At 38.3% G+C, this 22,641-nt stretch overlaps 1 protein-coding gene across 1 annotated transcript in view; it reads left to right on the forward strand.

Annotated features, from left to right (window-relative positions):
* LOC145715078 (cullin-4B-like) overlaps nt 1-22,641 on the forward strand; it is a 137,977-nt gene that overhangs the window by 29,433 nt on the left and 85,903 nt on the right. The window contains 3 exon segments of the mRNA XM_081794661.1: nt 19,874-20,066; nt 20,865-20,969; nt 21,440-21,550. Coding sequence (XP_081650787.1) covers nt 19,874-20,066; nt 20,865-20,969; nt 21,440-21,550 — 409 coding nt within the window.

A 22,641-nucleotide genomic window follows, 5' to 3' on the forward strand; every position in this document is an offset into this window, starting at 1 on the left:
GTACTCCTCTGTCTTTCTGACATATCTCCAGAGGCTGCTTTTGGTCTTTGGAAAGAATGTGGTGTGTGCTCTGGTATGCTTGTGACGTGAGGGCCGACGCCACTTTTACCAGAGCTGAAGCCTTGCAGGACTCTCTGGTTGGGAGATGTGGTGTGGGCAGGGGTTTATGCTGATTTTCTGTGGGAGGACCTGGCATGCCACACTGGGACTGAGGCATGCTTGACTGAGAAAGGTGGTCTTGTCATAGTGTAGGGGTGTGCAACTTGGTGTAGCAAGTTAGGCAGTCATTGTAGGTTCCAGTTGGTTCTGGGTTTATGGTGAGGACTGGGGAAAGGAAATGAGGCTAGCCAGATCCTTTGTTCCTAGAGAGGTATCTGTGTGAATGCTGAATGCTGCCTCTCAGGGATAAACTCCAATAAGAGTGACTGAATAATGCCCGCGCCCCTCCCTCCCCATGCCTCAGGTGACCTTCTAATCATTGTTTCCATGCCATCTACCTGCAAGTTGTTTGCCTGTATTTTCTCCAGGAGCAGTGCAGTACCCCTGGGCCCCATCTCAGCCAGCTGCTCCGACCTTTAATATTTGAGCCCCATTGGTTGCAAGAACTCAGAAAATTCAGACCCTCATTTTCCCACACAGTGGTTTTGGGAGTCTTCCTCTGTAGCTCCATTCTCTCATTCTTCTCTGGGACCAGGACCTCTGTAGCACCCTCTTTCCATTTCTACCCTAAACCACATCTCTGCACTTTCCTCCTTACTCAGTGTGGCCTCTTCTCTCCCTCTAGTTGTGGAGTTTGTTCTGTGAGTTTTCAGGTCAATGTCTGGGATATTTAGGATTACTTGATAACTATCTAGTTGTGTTCCTGTGTTGATGGGAGCCTGAGGTCCTCCTGCTCTGCTTCTGTCTCTCTCCAAGATTGGGAATAGGTTCTTAGGAACTTTTGTATTTACATGAGATATACAAATATCCCTTGATATTGTTTGAATAAATGGTGTTTTCAGTGCATACCTGGAAATGGAATTGTTCTGTCATATTCTAAAAAGTGGAATTGCTATGTTACATTGTAATTGAATAATCATTAGACTGTTTTCCACGGAGGTGTAACATATTTTATTGCCATGGTGCTGTTTTCCATTTTCTTCCATTTGTTGAAAAGGTTGAAGATGTACTGGAATTCATTTTTTTTTTTATGTCTTTGTTGTATTTGGAGGAAAAAGGCATCTGCATCCTGTGCTTTCCTTTGATTACAGTTTTTTTTTTTTTTAACTTGACTAATCTCTTACTTTAGGTCTATTTAGCTTATTTCTTTTTTCCACATTGGTAGATTTTGTGCTTCTCAAAATGGGTCCCTGTCCATCTAGGTTATCTAATTTGTTGTTGTGAAATTGTTTACTCTTTGACCAACATCTCTACATTTCCTCCAACTCCAACTTCTGGAAATCACCGTTCTACTCTATATTTCTTTGAGCTCTATTTTTTAGTTAGGTTCCACATATACATGATACCGTAAAGTATTTTTCTTTATGTCTCTGGCTTATTTAACTTAGCATATATCTTCCAGGTTCATCCGTTTTTTGCAAATGGCAGGATTTTCTTCTTTTGTTTAAGTTACTTATTCATTTTTAAGTTATTTATTTAATTTATTATTTATATTTATATTTATATTTATATTAATATATATTTAAATATTTATTTATTTATTTATTTATTTATTTATTTACTTACTTACTTACTTACTTACTTACTTACTTACTTATTTCAGGCTCCCATCAACACAGGAACACAACTAAATAATTATCAAATAATCCTAAATATCCCAGACATTGACCAGAAAACTCCCAGAACAAACCCCTCCCAAACAGAGGGGCCATCTGGATGGCCTCTTTGGGAAAGTGTCTTTTGTCATGTCTTTTGCCCATTTCTTCACTGGATTATTTGTTTTTTTGGTGTTGAGTTTGATGTTGTTTATACATTTTAGATATTACCCTTTATGTCCTTTGCAAATACCTTCTTCCATTCCACTGTGTTCCTTACAGTTTTGTTGATTGTTTCCTTTGCTGTGGAGAAGATTTTTATCTTCGTGAGGTCCAGTAGTTCAGTTTTGTTTTTGTTTCCCTTGCCTCTGGAACAATATCTAAGAAGTTGGTGCAGCCAAGGTCAAAATGGTTGTTGCCTGTGTTTCCTTCTAGGATTTGATGGCTTCCTGTCTTACATTTGGGTCTTTCATCCACTTGAGTTCATTTTCATGTATGTTGTAAGAGAGAGGTCCAGGTTCATGCTTCTGAATGTTGCTGCTGTCCAGTTTTCCCAACACCATTTGCTGAAAAGACTGTCTTTTTTCCACTGGATACAATTTCATGTTTGTAAAAGACTAGTTAGCCATACATTTATGGGTCCGCTTATGGGTTTTCTTTCCTAATCCATTGATCCATGTGTCTGTGTTTGTGCAGTACCATACTGTATTGATGATTACAGCTTGGCAGTATACCTTGAAGTCCAGAGTTGTGATACCTCTAGTTTTGGTTTTCTTTTTTATTTTAACATTACTTTGATTATTTGGGGTCTTTTCTGGTCCTGTAAACATTTTAGAATTGTCTGTTCTAGCTCTCTGAATGTTTCTGGGGTTAGTTTGATAGGGATTGAATTGACTGTGTGGATTGCTTTGGGTAGAATCGACATTTTAACAATATTTGTTTTCTCAGTTCAGGAGCATGGAATATTTTTCCATTTCTTTGTGTTTTGTATTTCTTTTCATAAACTTCCTATACGTTTCATCATATTGGATATTTTACCTATTTGGTTTGGTTTATTCCTAGGTATTTTATGGTTTTTGGAGCAATTGTATACGGGACTGATTCCTTGATTTCTCTTCTGCTTTATTATTGGTGTATAGAAATACAGCCAGTTTCTTTGCATTGACTTATATCTGGCATCTATGCTTATTCCAGTCAGTTTTAACAGTTTTTGGTGGAGATTTTCAAGAGTTCCACATAGGGTATCATGTAATCTGTGAAAGTGAATTTTGACTTCGTTCTTGCCAGTTTGTATGCCGTCTATTCTTTTTTGTTGTCTGATTGCTGAGGCATGCACTTCCAACACTATATTGAACAACAGTGGTGAGAGCGGACATCCCTGTCATGTTCCTGACTATAGGGGGAATACCCTAAGTTCTTCCCCATTGAGGATGATAATAGGTGTGGATATTTTGTTTATGGCCTTTATATTGTTGAGGAATGTTAATTCTATCTCTGCTTTTGAGTTTTCATTAAGAAAAGATGTTGTATTTTGTCAAACGCTTTTTCTGCATCTGTTGAGAGGATCATATAGTTCTTATCCTTTCTCTTTTTGATGGAGTGTATCACATTGAGATAATTGCAGATAGTGAGCCAGTCTTGCAGTCCAGGAATAAATTCCACTTGATCATGGTGAATAATTCTTTTAATATATTATTGCATTTGTTTTTCTAGTGTCTCGTTGAGAGTTTTTGCATCCGTGTTCGTCAGGGAAATTGGTCTGTAGTTTTCCTTTTTAGTGTTTTTTGTTTTTTAGGGTTTTAAAATCTAGGTGATGCTGGATTCATAGAATGAATATGGACGTTTTCCTTATTAACTCTTCTTGAAATGTTGGTAGAATGCCCTTGAGAAGCCATCTGTCTTTGGACTTTTGGTTTTTTGGGAAATATTTTATTACTTACTCAGTGTCTTTACTGGCTGTGATTTTGTTCAAATTTTCTATTGCTCTTTCAGTGTTGTTAGTTTGTGTCTTTATTGGAATTTGTCCATTTTTTTCCACATTGCCCAGTTTGTTGGCATATAATTTCTTATAATAGTCACTAATTATTATTTGTGTGTCTGTGGTGTTGGTTGTGATACCTCCTCTTTCATTTGTGGTTTTGATCTCTCCTCTTTTATTTGTGACTTTATGTATTTGGGTCCTTTCTGTTTTCTTTCTGGGCTTTATCAATTGTGTTAATTCTTTCAAAGAACCAGATCCTGGTTTTGTTGATCTGTTGTACTTTTTTTGTTATTTCAGTACCATGGATTTCTGCTCTAATCTTTATTATGTCTCTTCCTCTGCTGGATTTTGAGCATTATTTCTTTTACCCAACTCCTTTAGGTGTAAGGTGTTTTTGAGATGTTTCTTCCTTCTTTAGGAATCTTTGAATTGCTATGTGCTTCCTGCATCCCAGAATTTTGAACTGTTGTGTTTTCATATACTTAGGCTTCCATATACTTTTTAATTTGCTTTTTAATTTGGTCGTTAATTTCTAGGTTAACCCTTTGATTCTCTCCCTCTCTCTCAAGTTATATATATAACTTGAATTCTTTTTATAAAAATATAATTTATGAATTCTCTTTATATCTTATGTATTTGTATTTATATGTTTATATAAAAAATAAATATATATTTTTACACATTTATATTTATTTATACATACGTATATAATTGTATTTATATACATATACATACATATATATGTACGTACATTATTTATACATATATGTATACAATGTATTTTTAAATTGATATCTGTACAATACCAGTGCTCATCCCAACAGGTGCCCTCATCAATGCCCATGACCCACTTTCCCCTCTCCCCCACCCCCAATCAACCCTCAGATTGTTCTCAGTATTTAAGAGTCTCATGGTTTACCTACTTCCGTCCCTGTAACTTTTTTTGCCCCTTCTCATCACCCATGGTCTTCTGTTAAGTTTCTCAGGATCCACATATGAGTGAAACATAATGGTATTTGTCTTTCTCTGCCTGACTTTATTTCACTTAGCATAATACTCTCCAGCTCCATCCACCTTGCCACAAATGGCCAGATTTCATTTTTTCTCATTGCCAAGTAGTATCCCATTGTATATGTAAACCACATCTTCTTTATCCATTTGTCAGTTGACGGACACTTAGGCTCTTTCCATAATGCGGCTGTTGTTGAAGGTGCTGCTATAAACATTGGGGTCCAAGTGCCCTTATGCATCATTACTCCTGTAACGCTTGGGTAAATTCCTAGCAGTGCTTTTGTTGGGTCATAGGGTAGTTCTAGTTTTCATTTTTTGAGGAACCTCCACACTGTTTTCCACAGCAGCTACACCAGTTTGCATTCCCACCGACAGTGCAAGAGATTCCCATTTCTCCACATCCTCTCCAGCATCTGTAGTCTCCTGATTTGCTCATTTTAGCCACTCTGACTGGAGAGAGGTGGTATCTGAGCCTGGTTTTGATTTGTATTTCCCTGATGAGGAGTGACATAGAGCATCTTTTCATGTGCCTGTTGGCCACATGGATGTCTTCTTTAGAAAAGTGTCTATTCATGTCTTCTGCTCATTTCTTCACTGGATTATTTGTTTTCCAGGTATGGAGTCTGGTGAGTTCATTATAGATTTTGGGTACTAGCCCTTTGTCCCATACGTCATTATAAATATCTTTTCCCATTCCGTTGGTTGCCTTCTATTTTTGTTGATTGTTTCCTTTGAAGTGCAGAAGCTCTTTGTCTACACGAGGTCCCAATAGTTCATTTTTGCTTTTAATTCCCTTCCTTTTGAGATGCATTGAGCAAGAAATTGTTGCAGCTGAGGTCAGAGAGGTTTTTTTCCTGCTTTCTCCTCTAAGGTTTTGATGGTTTTCTGTCTCACAGTCAGGTCCTCCACCCATTTTGAGTTTATTTTTGTGAATGGTGTAAGAAAATGGTCTAGTTTAATTCTTCTGCATGTTTCTGTCCAGTTCTCCCAGCACGATTTGTTAAAGAGACCGTCTGTTTTTCATTGGATATTCTTTCCTGCTTTGTCAAAGATTAGTTGAGCATGCATTTGTAGGTCCAGTTCTGGGATTTCTATTCTATTTCCTTGGTCTATGTGTCTGTTTTTGTGCCAATACCATACTGTCTTGTTGATGACAGCTTTGTAGAGGCTAAAGTCTGGGATTGTGATGCCTCCCACTTCAGTCTTCTTCTTCAATATTACTTTGGCTGTTCGGGGTCTTTTATGGTTCCATACAGATTTTAGGATTCCTTATTCTAGCTTTGAGAAGAATTTAGATTGGGATTGGGATTGCATTGAATGCGTAGATTGCTTTGGGTAGTATTGCTTTGGGTAGTATCGACATTCCAACAATATTTATTCTGCGAATCCATGAGCTCGGAATGGTTTCCATTTCTTTGTATCTTCTTCAGTTTCCTTCATCAGCTTTCAATAGTTTTCAGCATACACGTCTTTTACATCTTTGGTTGGGTTTATTCCTAGGTATTTTATGATTCTGGGTGCAATTGTGAATGGGTTCAGTTTCTTTATTTCTCTTTATGTTGGTTAATTATTGGTGTATAAAAATGCACGTGATGTCTGTACATCGATTTTGTATCCTGCGACTTTGCTGAATTCATGTATCCATTCTAGCAGCCTTTGGTGGAGTCTCTTGGGTTTTCCTTGTAGAGTATTATGTCATCTGCAAAAGTGAAAGCTTGACTTTAACTTTGCCACTTTTGTTGCCTTTGGCTTCCTTTTGTTGTGTGATTGCTGATGCTACAACTTCCAACATTACGTTAAATAACAGCGGTGAGAGTGAACACCCCTGTCCTGTTACTGATCTCAGGGGGAAACCTCTCAGTGTTTCCCCATTGAGGATGATATTAGCTGTTGGCTTTTCATAAATGGCTTTTATGATGTTTAAGTATGTTCCTTCTATCCTGACATTTCCGAGGGTTTTTATTTAGAAAGGATGCTGAATTTTGTCAAATGCTTTTTCTGCATCGATTGGCAGGATCATATGGTTCTTTTCTTTTCTTTTGTTAATGTGATGTATCCCATTGATTGATATGCGAATGTCAACCAGCCCTGCAGCCCAGAAATGAATTCCACTTGATCATGGTGAATAATTATTTTTATATACGGTAGAATTTGATTTGCTAGTATCTTGTTGAGAATTTGTGCATCCGTATTCATCAGGGGTATTAGCCTGTAGTTTAGTTTTGTTTTGTTTTGTTTTGTTTTGTTTTGTTTTGTTTTGTTTTTGCTGGATCTCTGTCTCATTTGGGAATCAAAGTAATGCTGGCTTCATGGAATGAGTCTGGAAGTTTTCCTTCCCTTTCTATTTTTTTTGAACAGCTTGAGAAGGGTATGTATTATCTCTCTTTAAATGTCTTGTAGAATTCCCCTGGGAAGCCATCTGGTCCTGGACTCTTATTTGTTGGGAGATTTTTGATAACTGATTCAATTTCTTTGCTGGTTACGGGTCTGTTCAAGTTTTCTATTTCTTCCTGTTTCAGTTTTGGAAGTGTGTGGGTGCTTAGGAATATGTCCATTTCTTCCAGGGTATCCAGTTTGTTGGCATAACATTTTTCATAGTATTCCCTGATAACTTCATGTGTTTCTGAGGGACTGCTTGTAATAATTCCATTTTCTTTCATGGAATGAATGAAATTTTTATCTATTTGGGTCGTCTCCCTTTTCTTTTTGAGAAGCCTGGCTAGAGGTTTATCAGTTTTGTTTATTTTTCCAAAAAAAACCAACTCTTGTTTGCATTGATCTGCTCTACAGTTTTTTTAGATTCTATATTGTTTATTTCTGCTCTGATATTTATTATGTCTCCTCTTCTGCGGGGTTTGGAGTGCCTTTGCTGTTCTGCTTCTTGTTTCTTGAGGTATGCTGTTAGATTTTGTATTTGGGATTTTTCCTGTTTCTTGCGAGAGGCCTGGATTGCAATGTATTTTCCTCTCAGGACTGCCTTCACTGCATCCCAAAGCATTTTGATTGTTGTATTTTCATTTTCATTTGTTTCCGTATATTTTTCAGTTCCTTCTCTAATTGCCTGGTTGACCCATTCATTCTTTAGTAGGGTGTTCTTTAACCTCCATGCTTTTGCAGGTTTTCCAGACTTTTTCTTATGGTTGATTTCAAGTTTCCTAGCATTATGATCTGAAAGTGTGCATGGTATGATCTTTATACTTACTAAGGACTGTGTTGTGACCCAGTATGTGATGTATCTTGGAGAAAGTTCCATGTGCACTCGAGAAAAAAGTATATTCTGTTGCTTTGGAATGCAGAGTTCTAAATATATCTGTCAAGTCCATCTGATTCAATGTATCATTCAGGGCCCTTTTTTCTTTCTGATCCTGTGTAGATGATCAATCCATTGTTGTATGTGGGGTATTAAAATCCCCCTGCCATTATCACATTCTTATCAATAAGCTTGCTTATGTTTGTGATTCATTGTTTTAGATACTTGGGGGCTCCAGAATTTGGTGCATAGACATTTACAATTGTTAGGTCTTCCTTATGTATAGACCCTGTAATTATATAATGCCCTTCTTCATCTCTTCTTGCAGGTTTCAATTTAATGTCTAGTTTTTCTGATATAAGTATGGCTACTCATGCTTTCTTTTGACTTCCAGTAGCATGATAGTTCTCCATCTTTCAATGTCACTTCAATCTGAAGGTGTCCTCAGGCCTAAAATGAGTCTCTTGTAGATAGCAAATAGATGGGTCTTGTTGGTTTTTGTTTTTTTTATCCATTCTGATACCCTGTGTTTTTCCATACATTCAGTGTTATTTTTGAAAGATACGGGTTTAGAGTCATTGTGTTACTGGTAGGTTTCATGCTTGTGGTGGAGTCTCTGGTCCTTTGTGGTCCTTGCCACATTTCACTTACCGACTCCCCCTTAGGATCTCTTGTAGGGCTGGTTTAGTGGTGATGCATTCCTTCATTTTTTGTTTGTTTGTTTGGGAAAACCTTTATATCTCCTTCTATTCTGAGTGACAGACTTTCTGGATAAAGATTCTTGGCTGCATATTTTTTTCTGTTCATCACATTGAAGATTTCCTGCCATTCCTTTCTGGCCTGCCAAGTTTCAGTAGACAGATCAGTCACGAGTTTTATCGGTCTCTCTTTATATGTTAGAGCATGTTTATTCCTAGCTGCTTTCCGAATTTTCTCTTTATCCTTGTATTTTGCCAGTTTTACTGTGATATGTTGCGCAGAAGATCAATTTAAGTTATGTCTGAAGTGGGTTCTCTGTGCCTGTTGGATTTCAATGCCTGTTTCCTTCCCCCGATCAAGGAAGCCTCAGCTATGATTTGTTCAAGGACACCTTCAGCCCCTTTCTCTCTCTTCTTCTTCTTCTGGAATTCCTATGATATGGCTATTGTTCCATTTGATTGCATCACTTAGTTCTCTAATTCTCCCCTCATAATCCTGGATTTTTTCTCTCTCTCTTTTTCTCAACTTTCTCCTTTTCCATAATTTTATCTTCTACTTCCCCTTTTCTCCCCTCTGTCTTCAGTCTGCTCTGTGGCTGCCTCCCTTGTGTTTTACACTTCATTTAGAGCATTTTTAATTCCTCATGACTATATTTTAGTCCCTTGATCTCTGTAACAATAGATTCTCTGCTGTCTTCTCTGCTCTTTTCAAGCTAGCAATATTTATGACTGTTATTCTAAATTCTTGTTCAGTTATGTTGCTTAAGTCGGTTTTGATCAATTCATTAGCCGTCTCTACCTCCAGGAATATCTTTTTAGGAGAATTCTTCTGTTTCCTCATTTGGGGTATTTTACTGTCCCTTATGCATTTTAAAAGCTTGTTGTGTGCTCTGCACCTGCGAGCACTGCTATGTTAAAGGAGGGTCATACACTGTCCAGGGTCTGGCCCTTCAGGAGGTGTTTTCTGGAGATTGTTACTCGCTCTGTGTTGTTGTGACTTTGGTTATTTTATTACCCTACTGATAGTGATATTTTAAACCCTACACCAGGCGTGCTTTGATTTGTTCCTTTGAGTAACCTATAAAGGAAAACAGACAAACAGGAGACAAAACCACTCAAGCACAGAAGAAACAAACAAACAGCACAAAGAAACAAATAAGAACAAAAAACTAAAGACTGAAAAAACAAACTGAAAATGACCCACTAGAATTAAATTAGAGAGTGGAGGCGTTGATGATGGAAGAGCACATACAAGAAGAGAAATGATAGGAGTGTGGGAAGAAGAAAAACTAAACGTTGACTAGGCAGAGAGACTAAAAGGCTTAATCCATAGAGAGAAAGGAAAATAAAGGAGGAGGCAGGGAAACGAAACGAAGATAGTTACCCAGACAGAGAAACTATATGGCTTGATTATTCCAGAGAGAGAGAAAGAAATGTAAAGAAGGAGGTGTAGAACATGTATCAAGACAATGGATTAAATATGTCTGTTTAGACAAACCAATAAACAGAGTAACCAGCCTAGGGGAGGGAAGAGATAAGGAGGAGAAATGGAGGTGGGGGGAGAATATATCTTAAATACCCAGAATTGATCTAGAGTTAATCCAGGCAGTGTTGAAGTGCTTGTCGGGGGGAGTTTTCCACAGGGTCTGTGCCGCTCTGGTGGTTACCCAGTGCTGAGGAGTGTGGTTTGGTATAATCGGGACCCAGCTCCCTCCACTGTGGGCCCCAGGGGTGATCCTTGAGGCCCTGCCTTGATGGTGGTGGTGGCGGGGCGGGGGGGGGGTGGGGAATGGCAATCCCCCAGTCTCTTCTCCAGGGACCAGACTCAGTGGACTTTGTTTGAGTCCTCCTTACTGTGCCGCTGGCATAGATGGGGCGGTCCTTCTTGCTCCACTAACTCCCCCGACCCTGTGCTTGGCTAGGATTCAAAGTCCTGCTTCCCTGCGCTCTGGCACTGGGGGAGCGCCTCTCAGTGTGCTCCAATATGTGGCTCCAGCTGGGTTTGTGCCGCCACGCTTCAGGGAGGACTGCTTTTTCCTACTGCGGACTGAGCCACCGCCCTTGCAGACTCAGGCAGACACAGGCAGGCTTTGTCTTTACCACAGCACTCCAGGGAGACAGCCGCCTTTTCCTACTGCAGACTGTGTCCTCAGCCTAGCCACTGAGCCTGGGGGTGGCAGCTGCAGGCAGGCTTTGTACTATCGCTCAGCCCTCCAGGGAGGGAACCACTTGGTCCCAGCTGGGGACTGAGCCCCTGATTAACCACCACACCCAGGCCTTGGCTGCCCTCCTCCCCCTGTCCGGGAACAGGGAGCCAGACCCAGTCCGAAGAAAACCCCACATTTAGAGATCAGATCCCTCTCCATCTCAGTCTGAGGTCTTTCTCCTGTCTGGATATGGTCCTACACTTCCCTAGCTGCTCTTTCCTTTCCCTTTGTCTCTCCGCAGAAGGGGGTCCCTCCCCTCCATGCCCACGTGGGCTTTTTTTTTTTATCTCCCTCAGTTCACAGTCACCCACATGTTTTTCTCCAACTTTCAAATTTTCTTCCTGGTAGATTCAGCCTCTTTTCCTCCAGGCTTTGGTGTTCAAAGTCCCTCGGCTTGTGCACTTCTTTGTTTGAGAGTCGCAGGAAGTATGGATCTGCCTACTTCTCCACCATGTTGTCCCCTCCTCCCCTAAGCCATTGATTCTTTAGGATGTTCTTTAATCTCCCAAGTTTTGTGGTTGCACCAAATTTTCCTTGTGGTGGATTTTGTGTTTCATACTGTTGGGATCTGAAAAATATGCATGGTCTTAACTCGGTATTTTTTTTTTTTTTGTATCTCATGAAGGCTGATTTGTAACCCATTATGTGATCTGTTCTACAGAATGTTCCATGTGCACTTGAAAAGAATGTGTACTTTGCTCCTTTAGGATGAAATATTCTGAATGTATCTGTTAAGTCCATCTAGCCCAGTGTGTTATTCAAAGCCATTGTTTCCTTCATTTTCTGCTTGGATCATCTGTCCATTGATGTAGGTTGAGTGTTAAAATCCCCTCCAATTACGGTGCTTTTCTCAACGAGTTTCTTATATTTGTAATTAAAATTTACATATTTGGGTGCTGTCACACTGGTGGCATAAATATTTACAATTGTTAGGTCTTCTTGATGAATGGTACCTTAATTATAATTCACTTCATCTCTTTTTATAGTTTTTGTTTTAAGATCTAGTTTGACATAAGTACGCCTACTCCAGCTTTCTTTTAATGACCATTAGCTTGATACGTGGTTCTCCAGTCCCCTTCTTTCAGTGTGTAGGTGTCTTCAGGAGCAAAATGAGTCTCTTGTAGGCAGTATACAGATGGGTCTTGTTTTTTTATCCATTCTGATAGCATACGTGTTTTTATTGGAGCATTTTGGTCCATTTACATCTAGAATAATTATTGAAAGGTATCAATTTAGTGTCATTGTGTTACTCATAGAAGTGTTATTTTTGTGATGATCTCTGTTCCTTTGTAGTCTTTGTTGATTTGGTCTTTTTATTTTGTTTTGATTTGTTTTTTCTCCATTCAGAGTCCCCCTTAAAATTTCTTGCAGGGCTGATTTAGTGGTTCACAAACTCATTTAAGTTTTTGTTTTTATGGGAAACTCTGTATCTCTCCTATTCTGAATGACAGTTTTGCTGTATAAAGAATATCTGGTATTCAGCACATTTAATGTATCCTTTTACTCGTTTCTCGTCTTCCATGTTTCTGTGACATACCTGCTGGGAACCTGATATGTCTTCCCATGTAGGTTAAACACTTTTCCCCTTGCTGCTTTCAAATTGTTGTCTTATATTTTGTGATTTTGACTATGATATGCATTTGTAATGGTCAGTTTTCCTTGAATGTAATGGGAGTTCTTGGTGCTTCTTGGATTTTTATGTCTGTCCTCCAGATTAGGGAAGTGTTCAGATACAATTTGCTCCTATAAACCTTCTGCCCATTTTCCTGTCTCTTCATCTTCTGGGACTCCTATGATTCAGATGTCATTCCTTTCTTAATAAGTTATTGGTTTCTCCAAGTCTTTGTAGCGATCTTTTGGTTTTGTTTACCTTTTTTCCCTGCTTAATTATTTTCCATAATTTTATCTTCTGTATGCTGTTTTGCTTCATCCATTCTCGGCTGTCACGGCATTCATTTGAGATTGCATCTTGGTTAGCGAATTTTTAGTTTTGGGCTGCCTAGGTTTTAGTTCTTTTATTTCTGCATTAAGGGATTGTCCTGTGTTCTATGCGTTTGTTTTTGTTTTTTTTTTCGACTCAGCTCGTATTCATATTATCATGATTTTAAAATCTAGTTCAGACATTTTACTTATACGTGTATTGATTAAATCCCTGCCACCATTTTTTTTCCTGTTCTTTTTTGGGGGTGAATTCCTGCGTCTTGTCATTTTAGAGGAAGAAAAAATTTAATAAAATAAAAAATTTAAATTAAAAATTTAAACACGAAATAAATAAAGGAATCTAGATCCTAGGTGTGTTTTGGTCTTCTTGTTGAGGAAAGCTTAATAGGATAGAGTAAAAAAAGAAAGGGAAAAAGTTAAAAAATTAAAAACTAAAAAAAAAATTAAATAATAGAGTAGAATAAAAATTTTAAAAATAAAAAATAACTTGTTTCTGATATAGAAATAGAAAAATAACACAAACAAAAACAGAAGGAAAGAAAATCAACAAATAAATGAAACAGCAAACAGCAAGAAACCTGAATGAAGTTACATCTAGTTTCCCTGGTGCAGAACACTATAGTCCGTAGTCTAATAAGAAGGTAGAAGGAATTTGTGCTGGTCTTCTTGAGGATGTATATGGAGAGCAGTTAGCAGGGCTTGGTATAACAGCTCTGTTCTCCACTTGATGGCACTGCTTAGCCTACTGGGCTTGATCTGTGTGTGAGTTTTCACATGCTCTAGAGGAGAAAAATGGCTTTATTCAGTTGCCTAGTCTCTGGAAGGCAAACTTCACGCTCTCACATCCCACAGTCAAGCATCCTTCCTCTGTCTGGTGCTTTTGTCCACTCCCCACCTCTACTCTGGGTCCAAGATACCTGCCTGCCAGGTGGTGTCTCCTTCCAGACTTCTATCTCAGATGGGGCTGTGTTGAAAACCCCACAGTTCAGAGACCCTGGTGGCTCTGGGGTCTGTTTGTACTGATTCTCTGGGGCAGTTCCCTTTGAGCAATGGCCAGTACCCTGGCTCAATGACAAGACACTCATGTGATTGTGCAGCAGTGGATATTTAGAGTTAATGGCATATTCACAACATACAGCTGGTGCCCGTTTTCACCGCACTCTGGTATCTTTGTTCCAATACCAGCAAATGTGGCTGCTCTCCAGGGTCTGCTGGGACTTTTGCTTATGGGGAGGCTGTATGGCTTCTACCAAATGTCCTCCAAGCAGGGGTGCCACTTTTCCCCGTGTGGCACGTGGACCCATCAGACCCCTCTGTCTACTCGTGGACGTTCTCACCAGAGCACTGCCAGGTACTTTCTCACCAGAGCACTGCCAGGTATTAAGCTTCAAACCTCAGACACTGTGCTCCACTGTTTATAGAATCCTGTGGTATTGAAACCCTCTCATTTCTCTCCATCAGTGGTTTTGGGAAACAGAATATTGGTCCAGTCCTCTCTGAGTTTTTTCACTCATTTTTTTCTCTTCAGCTACTTTCGGGCGGGGGGGTGGGGGTGGTTTTCTTGCATGATCCTGATATGCTACGCTGTCCCCTTTTCTCTTTTCTCCCTTCCTTCCACATAGGAGACTCTGTGGCATCTCTCCGCTGGTTAATCTCTCCATACAATGTACCTGCTAAGTCCTCTGTCTCAAATTATGCAGACTATTGCATTAATCCTCAGATCAATGCCGTAGGTGTTCAAAATGGTTTGATGCTCATCTTTGATGCTCATCTAGCTGCATTGCATGGATGAGACAGGGTGTGTTGGTGTAGGAGCTGCTTTGGAGGAATGCCTGCTACGTGAGGAAGGTTGGATGGAGTGGATCTACAGTGGAACTTGGAAGCAGGGGAACCAGATGGCAGGGGAACTCTTTCCCTCGGAGGCAGGGGAACTCTTTCTGATAGAAAGATAGGTGCAGAGTGTTCACACTAGTTCCTATAAATGTCTGTGTATCTCGACCGGGGAATGGGAAAGAAATGGCATCTGTTAACACTTACGTTCCTGGCATAGCATCCTAAAATTTCTGCTCCACTCCCAGGACGTATTCTGAGGTTAGTAAATAAATCTCCTTCACATATACCTCAGGCTCTTTCAGAAGTCCTGCTTCTGTGCTATATCTTATCCAGGTTATTGTTTATACTTGCTCTTCAAGATAGAGACTCAGTTTCTTTCTTTCTTAGAGAAAAAGAGAGCATGAGTGAGGTGAGAAGCAGAGGAAGAGAGAGAATTTAAGCAGGCTCCACAGTTAGTGCTGAGCCTGACACAGGACTCAGTCTCATGACCTCAGAGATCATGGCCTAAGCCAAAATCAAGAGTCAGATGCCCAACCAGCTGAGTCACAAAGGCACAGCAGACTCAATTTATTGCTACTTTCTGGCTCTCCTGTAACTGAGACGACTGATTTTTAAAAATACCTGGAGTTAAGCCCATGTACATAGTAGCTAAAAGTTGAGATCCAGTGGCTTTCAAAGCTACAAGTTATAGTGAGTTATCTTCTAGTGCAGGTCTCCTGTGCTGTGGGTGCCTAGTATGTGCCTGCTCTTCTTCCTTCTCCATGCTTATGGTGTTCTTCCATTTTTTGGTTAGTCTCACCAGAGGTTTGGTCCTAATAAAGTCTTCGTTCTCCTATGTTTTCTGCTTTGGCCTCATCTGTGATAAACTGGAAAATATTTATGCCAGTCTTTGTGTAATTTTCAGATTAGTTCCACTGATGTGGCTGTTTTCTTGGTGTGTCTTTGGGGTGAGGTGAGCTGGGGATCCTCCTACTCCACCATCTTCCCAGGACTCTCACAGATTGTTTCTTATGCTTGATTGAATGTGTTGTTTAAACTCTCTGCTGAATTTTTCAAAGCAGTAATTGCATTCCTTAGCTCTAGGTGTTCTAGTTTGGTTTTAAAATCATTTCTCTATTTGTGTTGATTCTCCCATTTATGTAATTTTTCCTGTTTTCATTCAACTTCATTAAAAACTTCCTGTGGTGTTGTCACATGCCCCTTGTTCCTTGTTCTTTTATTGTCGTGTGTGAGACCTGCGTATTTGAAAGTGATGAGCTCATACAAGGTTAACAAGTGTACTTTGGTGGGAAGATTTTTACCAGTCCATCTATATGAGGTTTCTGAACAGGCCAGCGTAGAACATCGATGGGTGATTAGGGCTACTTCTGGTGTGTCTGCTCAGGCAGGGTTACCACCAACACTGAGGACAGGCTGGACTTGCATCAGGGCACATCCATTGACTATTCCGAGGGCTGCTGAGATGCCTCTGTGGTTAGGCGAAAGACAGGATGTGCTCCTTTGCCAGGATTGGATTTACTGTGCGGCTACGTAGCGTTGTATGCTGGGCTTCATGATCAGGAGAGGCCACCAAGTGGGAATCCATTGTCAGGCAAGACCATTCGCTGGGCTCTCTACCTTTGCCACTGGTTGAGTGGGACCACCAGCTCTTTTACCTGGCTGAAGTGGTGTTTCAGATTGTGCACTGCATTAGGTGAGAGGAGTATTAGACCAGAGCCACTGTGTGTTGTTTTTCAGCAGAGTGGCTGACCAGTCTCCCAGATAAGATAGTTAGATTTAGGTTGGTGGCTAGCTTTGTGATTGGGCGGAGTCAAAGTCTGTGCCACATGGTCAAGTTTCCGGGATGACTGGGGCTTCAAGTTATAGTCTGTGGGTCAGTGGGCAGCTTGCCTGGTTTTCTGCCCAGAAGGGTCACAGACCCAGCTCCAAGCCAAACCAAATCACTGGTTGGTGACCTCAGCTGTACTCCTTACTCAGTTGCATTTGCTTGTGTGGGTGCTGTCTGGGATGCAATGCCTCTGCCATAATCTGACCTTTGATTATTGTGAGCTCTGTGTCCTTCTTTGTGACTAGCTTACACATGGTCCAGCCTTTACCATAGGTGGTCTGTCAGTGTTCCCTACACAGTAGTTTTCTTCCTGGGGCCACCCATGAATACTGGCAAAGCTAAGTGTCAGCCTTAAACTATCTTTTTACCACTGGAAAAACTAGGTCCAGAGTACATCTCTCAGTGTGGTACTATTCCGGCCTGGGGGAGGACAGTATGTATGTATAGTCAGTGTGAAATTGCTGACATTACTGTTTGATGCAGCTTTTCCCAGTTTTTGTGCTTCTAGAAAGGAGCACTTCAGACTCACCCAGGAGGTTCTAGGGTTTTCAAAAGTGTGTTCTTGTGTTGCCAAGTTTTCTTCTCAAAATTTTCTATAGAATAGACTAGACTGTTGCTTGTTAATCCATGTTTTTATGTGGAGAGACCGGGGTCCAGGACCACCTATTCCAGAGTGTTGCTGATTTCATTATCATTTATCAGTTTTGTTTATATTTGCTGTGAAGCATTCGGTTTTATGATCCTGACTTTTCATTTCAGTTTTCATTTCCTTTCATTTTCTTGATTTTATCTTTTGATTTGTTTCTTCTGTACTTCCCATGCTAGTTTTGTTTAGTTTTCTCTCCTTTTTCTGGTTCCTTGAACCGTAAAGCTAGCGATTTGATTTGAGGTCTTTCTCATGTAAGCATATATGGATGTAAATTTCTCTCTCTTGCATCGTTTTATAAATTTTGGTATATGGTGTTGTAATTTTCATTTGTGTCTGTTTTCTGATTTCCTACGTGACTTGTTTGGCTGTTTAAGAATGTGTTTAATTTGCACATAATTGCAATTTTCCACTTTTTCTTTCTGAAAATCATTTCTGGTTTTGTCCCATTGTGGTGAGATAATATACTTTGTGTGATTTTAATCTTTTACATTTTATTGCAGATAGTTGTGTGGCCTAAAATCCTGAGAGTGTTCTGGGTGAATTTAAGAAAAATGTACATTCTGATGTTCTGTGGATTATTAATATATCTGTTAGGTCTAGTTTAAATGTTGTTTTGTTGTCTATTTTTTCTTTATGTTTGTCCACTTGTTATATCAGTTTATTAAAGCGGGCCAGTAAAGTATCCCACTATTGTACAACTTCCTCCCCCGTTTGTGTGAATTTTTGCTTCAGAAGGTTTAAAGCTCTATCTTAGAAATTGTTCTATTTCTTGACAAATTGACTCTTTTTTAAAAGTAATCTCTATACTCATTGTGGGGCTTGAACTAAAAGCCTGAGGTCAAGAGTCAGGTATTCTACAGACTAAGCCAGCCAAGCACCTCTAAACTGACCCTTTTTAAAATATAATATTTTTCTTTTTCTACTGTAACAAAGGCAAGTTTGTCTAATAGGGGTATAGCCACTGCAGCTCTCTTTTATTACGACTTGTGTGATATTACGACTTGTTCCTTCCTTTTTCTTTGAATATTATTTGTGTCTTTGGATCAAAAGGGAGTCCAAGTAGTAGATTAGGTTTTCAAAATTTGTTTCGCCAGTATCTACCTTTCAACTGGGGAGTTTATTCCATGTACACTTAATTATTGACAAGAAAGGCCTTCTGCCATTATAATGTTTGCTTTTTATGTGTCTTATGTGTATATAAAAGTTCTTTCATTACAGCCTGATTTTACTGCTGACTTTTTCTAGTGCACTCCTTAGATTCATCTCTGATTTAATTGTCTGTGTATTTTAAAATTCTTTTGTTATTGATTGATTTGGGGATTGTAAGGAGAATCTTTTTTATTAAATATAGTTTGAAATTGGGGCGCCTGGGTGGCTCAGTCGTGGTTAAGCGGCCGACTTCGGCTCAGGTCACGATCTCGCGGTCCGTGAGTTCGAGCCCCGCATCGGGCTCTGTGCTGACAGCTCAGAGCCTGGAGCCTGTTTCAGATTCTGTGTCTCCCTCTCTCTCTGCCCCTCCCCTGTTCATGCTCTGTCTCTCTCTGTCTCAAAAATAAATAAACGTTAAAAAAATTAAAAATAATCAAAATCTCTAAAAAAATATATAGTTTGAAATAATAATGACTTAGGTTCAGTAGTATGCAAAAACTCTGCTGTATACAGTTCCATTCCTTCATGTTTATGCTTTTGTCTCACATTGAATCTCTACACATCCATGTTTATGAAAATAGGTTTACGTTCGTTGCTTAATACATTTGTCTCCTAAATCATATATAGTAACAAGGAATTATAATCTATACTTAGAAGAAACTGGCCTTTATATTTATGTGTGCTAATACATTTACAAATGTTTTTGTTCATTTTTAATATGTCTTCAAACTATTACCTGTTGTTCTTTTATTTCAACACTAAGAAATCCCATTAGTTTTTCTTAGAGGGCAGGTCTACTAGCAAAGAACTATCTCAGCATTTGTTTATCTTCTTATTTCCTAATTTTTCTTCACTATTAAAGAATGTTTTTTCTAGATATAGAATTTTTGGTGACAGTTTTTCCGCCCAGCACTTTAAAGAGGTTATCCTGTTGCCTCTTGACTTTCACACATATAATGGGGTTTATTACTATTGAGGATCCATTGAATTGCTTCTCTTAACTGCCTCTAAGAACATTTAGATGTTGAAGGTGAGATGTCAAGAAGTTGTGTTATTTCATAGTTTCTTTCTTCATTAAGTGTTTTCCCTAGTTTTAAGTTCCTGATTTTATTCCAGAATTTGGAAAATTTGATACTGACAAGTTTTGATAGCTTTATGATTCTTTTAATGCAATCCATTTTTGGTGATCGCTTTCACTTCCCTTTCTACCTCTTTTTTTTTTTTTTTTTTTTTTTTGGTTTTTGTTTTGTGTATTTTCAGATACTTTTCTTCTGCTATATGTCCCTGTTACTCTATACACTCACCCTCCTTTTTGATTTATTAGGCACCATAGACTTGCATTTCTGATATGTTTCTAAATAATTCTCCACTCAGATGAACTTTTGATTTACATGTATTTATGTTGGCTTCGTTTCCAGATTATCTTGTCTTTATCTAGAAATGAATTTTTCTTTTGAGATTTACTGAATATTTGCATTTCTGAGATTTCCTTGTAAATGATGTAAAATTTTCTATTAAAGGTGTTTTACTTGCTGTGTAAATACAATAACCTGACTTACTTTTATTTTCCAGAAATTTGGTAGCAGCATAGTTATTAACCCTACGAAAGATAAGACAATGGTGCAAGAGCTTCTGGATTTTAAAGATAAGATAGATTTTATTATTGAAGCGTCTTTTCTGAAAAATGAGAAAATTATTGTTGCTATGAAAGGTGCTTTTGAAACGTTTATTAATAAAAGACCTAACAAACCAGCTGAGCTTCTAGGTATGGTTTTCAATTTTACGCAATATGTATTTTATTTTTTATTTTGTTGTTTTAAATTATGTAACAAGAGTTCAGTTTGACCTCCTGATTGGTCATAATGTTGCCAGATTGACTACCAATGTTTGTAATAAACTATTTCTCTCAACTTTAGCGTTCACAAGACTTTGTTCCTTTGTTTAATAGTAACCCAGCCCTTTGGAAGCTCATGTGTCTTTAGCGTCCTATAAAATTATCAGTTTCTCTTATCAGTAGATAAGACTCATTTTAAAATAAATGAAAGCTTTCCTTACTCTCATGAAACCTAATGATTTTATATTATAAGGGATATCTTTTTGCTGACATAAAAACTTGAAACACAGTATCAATTTGATTGTTCAAGAAACCTGAAACACATTATCAATTTGATTTTTCAAGAACAATAAATTATTTAGATGAGTACAATCAACATTTAATAAGTCCTTAAGACTTTGGGGTTAATATAATCTCAGTTTCATGCAATATCTCGCAATATTTTGTTTTTAAAAATAGATTAGGGGCATGGTAGTGAGGAAATGACTATATTGTAATATTTGATCATTGAGGTTATAGAAATATAAAAATATCAGTGTAGAACTTACAGGAAGTAATTTATCTTTTTCTGCCACTCATCTGTCCGTTAACTCATTTATTCATTTTTTGTTTCATGAAAATTAATGCACCTCACTCTGGGGGAAAGTATTTGCTTGAATAAATGGTTTTTGTTCATATACATATTTGAAAATATAGCATTACTTAGAAAATTATTTTTTTACATTTTAGCAAAGTATGTGGATTCAAAGCTCCGTACAGGTAACAAAGAAGCTACGGATGAAGAACTTGAAGAATTATTAGCTAAAGTGGTAATTTTATTTAGGTTTATTCATGGTGAGTAATTTGGTTTAAATGTCTATTTAAAAGTTTTAAAAAATGGTAACATTGGGGAAGTATAAAGCACTAAGTGCAAATCCCAACCTAAATTGAATTCAAATAATGTTTTCTGGTGGTAAAACTGATAACTTTAAAAAGCTAACAATTCAGTGGCAATAAGTACGTTCACATGATTGTGCAGCCATCACAATTACTTAATCTCAAAAATTTCAGTATAAACTCCATACACATTAAGCAGTCATTTGTCATTTCCTTCTTGCCTTCAGCTTCTGGAAACCAAAAATTTGACTGCTCTCTATATGAACTTAAGTGTTCCGAGATACTTTATATAAGTGCATTCAGATAATACGTAACCATCTGTTTCACTTGCTGTTTTCAGATGTATTGAATATAGTGTCTCATTTAATTTTCTGCCATTTTGCATTTTCCATCTTTGGCATTAAGGTGTTTTTCCTTAAATGTCACAGAGAAAGATGTTTCTGAAGCCTTCTACAAAAAAGATTTAGCAAAACGTCTCTTACTTGATAAGAGTGCTTCAGTTGATGCAGAAAAGTCAATGCTGTGCAAACTTAAACAAGGTGTGTGTCTTGACAGGTATATTGTTTGTTTCAGTCATATTTTTTGAGGGGGGGGGGCTTTTGTGCTTCATGAATCTGGGTGGAGAACTATGATTTCATTTCAGTGTTTACCTCTCATTTGGTAAGAGCTTGTTCTACACATCATTTTACAAACTACTAATTTAATGTGGTTATCCAAAAGTGTATGCACTCATTTGGCAGCTCTGTCATCATCCTTATGTGTTCCCACAGGCAGGTTATTTTAAGATTTGTATTTATAAATTTAGGATATTGGCTAAACTCTGGATAAGGTGGGATCATCTCACAAACATAAGTAAAAAGTAAGAGAAGCATGAAGATGTATAAAAAGGCAATTTAACCTAGTCAGAAAATTGAGGACAGTTTCTTTAAGGAAGCATGATTGAAATACAATGTGGAGATACAGAAATGTTGACGATGATAGCAGAAGTTAGTCCGTGCTAGAAAGAGTTTAGCAATTTGAAACGCTGGGGAATCAGAATAATCAGAGAAGAACACACAAGAGCTGTCATAAAGGCTAAACTGAAAAGTTAATAGGTGTAAGATTTTGCGTGACCTTGGAGACCTTGTCTGTGATAACTGTTTTGTACCCTGGAAGCAGGATTATTTAAACAATTTGAAATAAGTTGTAGAAGTACTAATTTCTTTGTTTTTTTCTTTGTATTTTTTTCAGGTTTTTATTTAAATTTCAGTTAGTTCAAATACAGTAATAATAGTTTCAGGTGTACAATTTAGTGAGTCATAATTTCCATACAACACCCACGGCTCATCAAAATAAGTGTCCTTTTTAATCCCCATTACCCATTTAAGCCATCTCGCACCCACCTCCCCTTCCGGTAACCATCATTGTGTTCTCTATAGTGAAGAGTCTGATTTGCCATCCGTCTTTTTTTTCGTCTTCTATGTTTATCTGTTGTGTTTCTTAAATTCCACACACTAGTGAAATTATACAGTATTTGTCATTCTCTGACTTCATAATCCACTCTAGCTCCATACATGTTGCTGCAAATGGCAAAATTTCATTCATTTTGATTGCAGACCACCCCCCCCACACACACACGTGAAGGGGGTGG

Source organism: Panthera onca, chromosome Y (genome assembly GCF_046562875.1).
Source record: "Panthera onca isolate mPanOnc1 chromosome Y, mPanOnc1 haplotype 2, whole genome shotgun sequence".
Lineage (NCBI taxonomy): Eukaryota > Metazoa > Chordata > Mammalia > Carnivora > Felidae > Panthera > Panthera onca.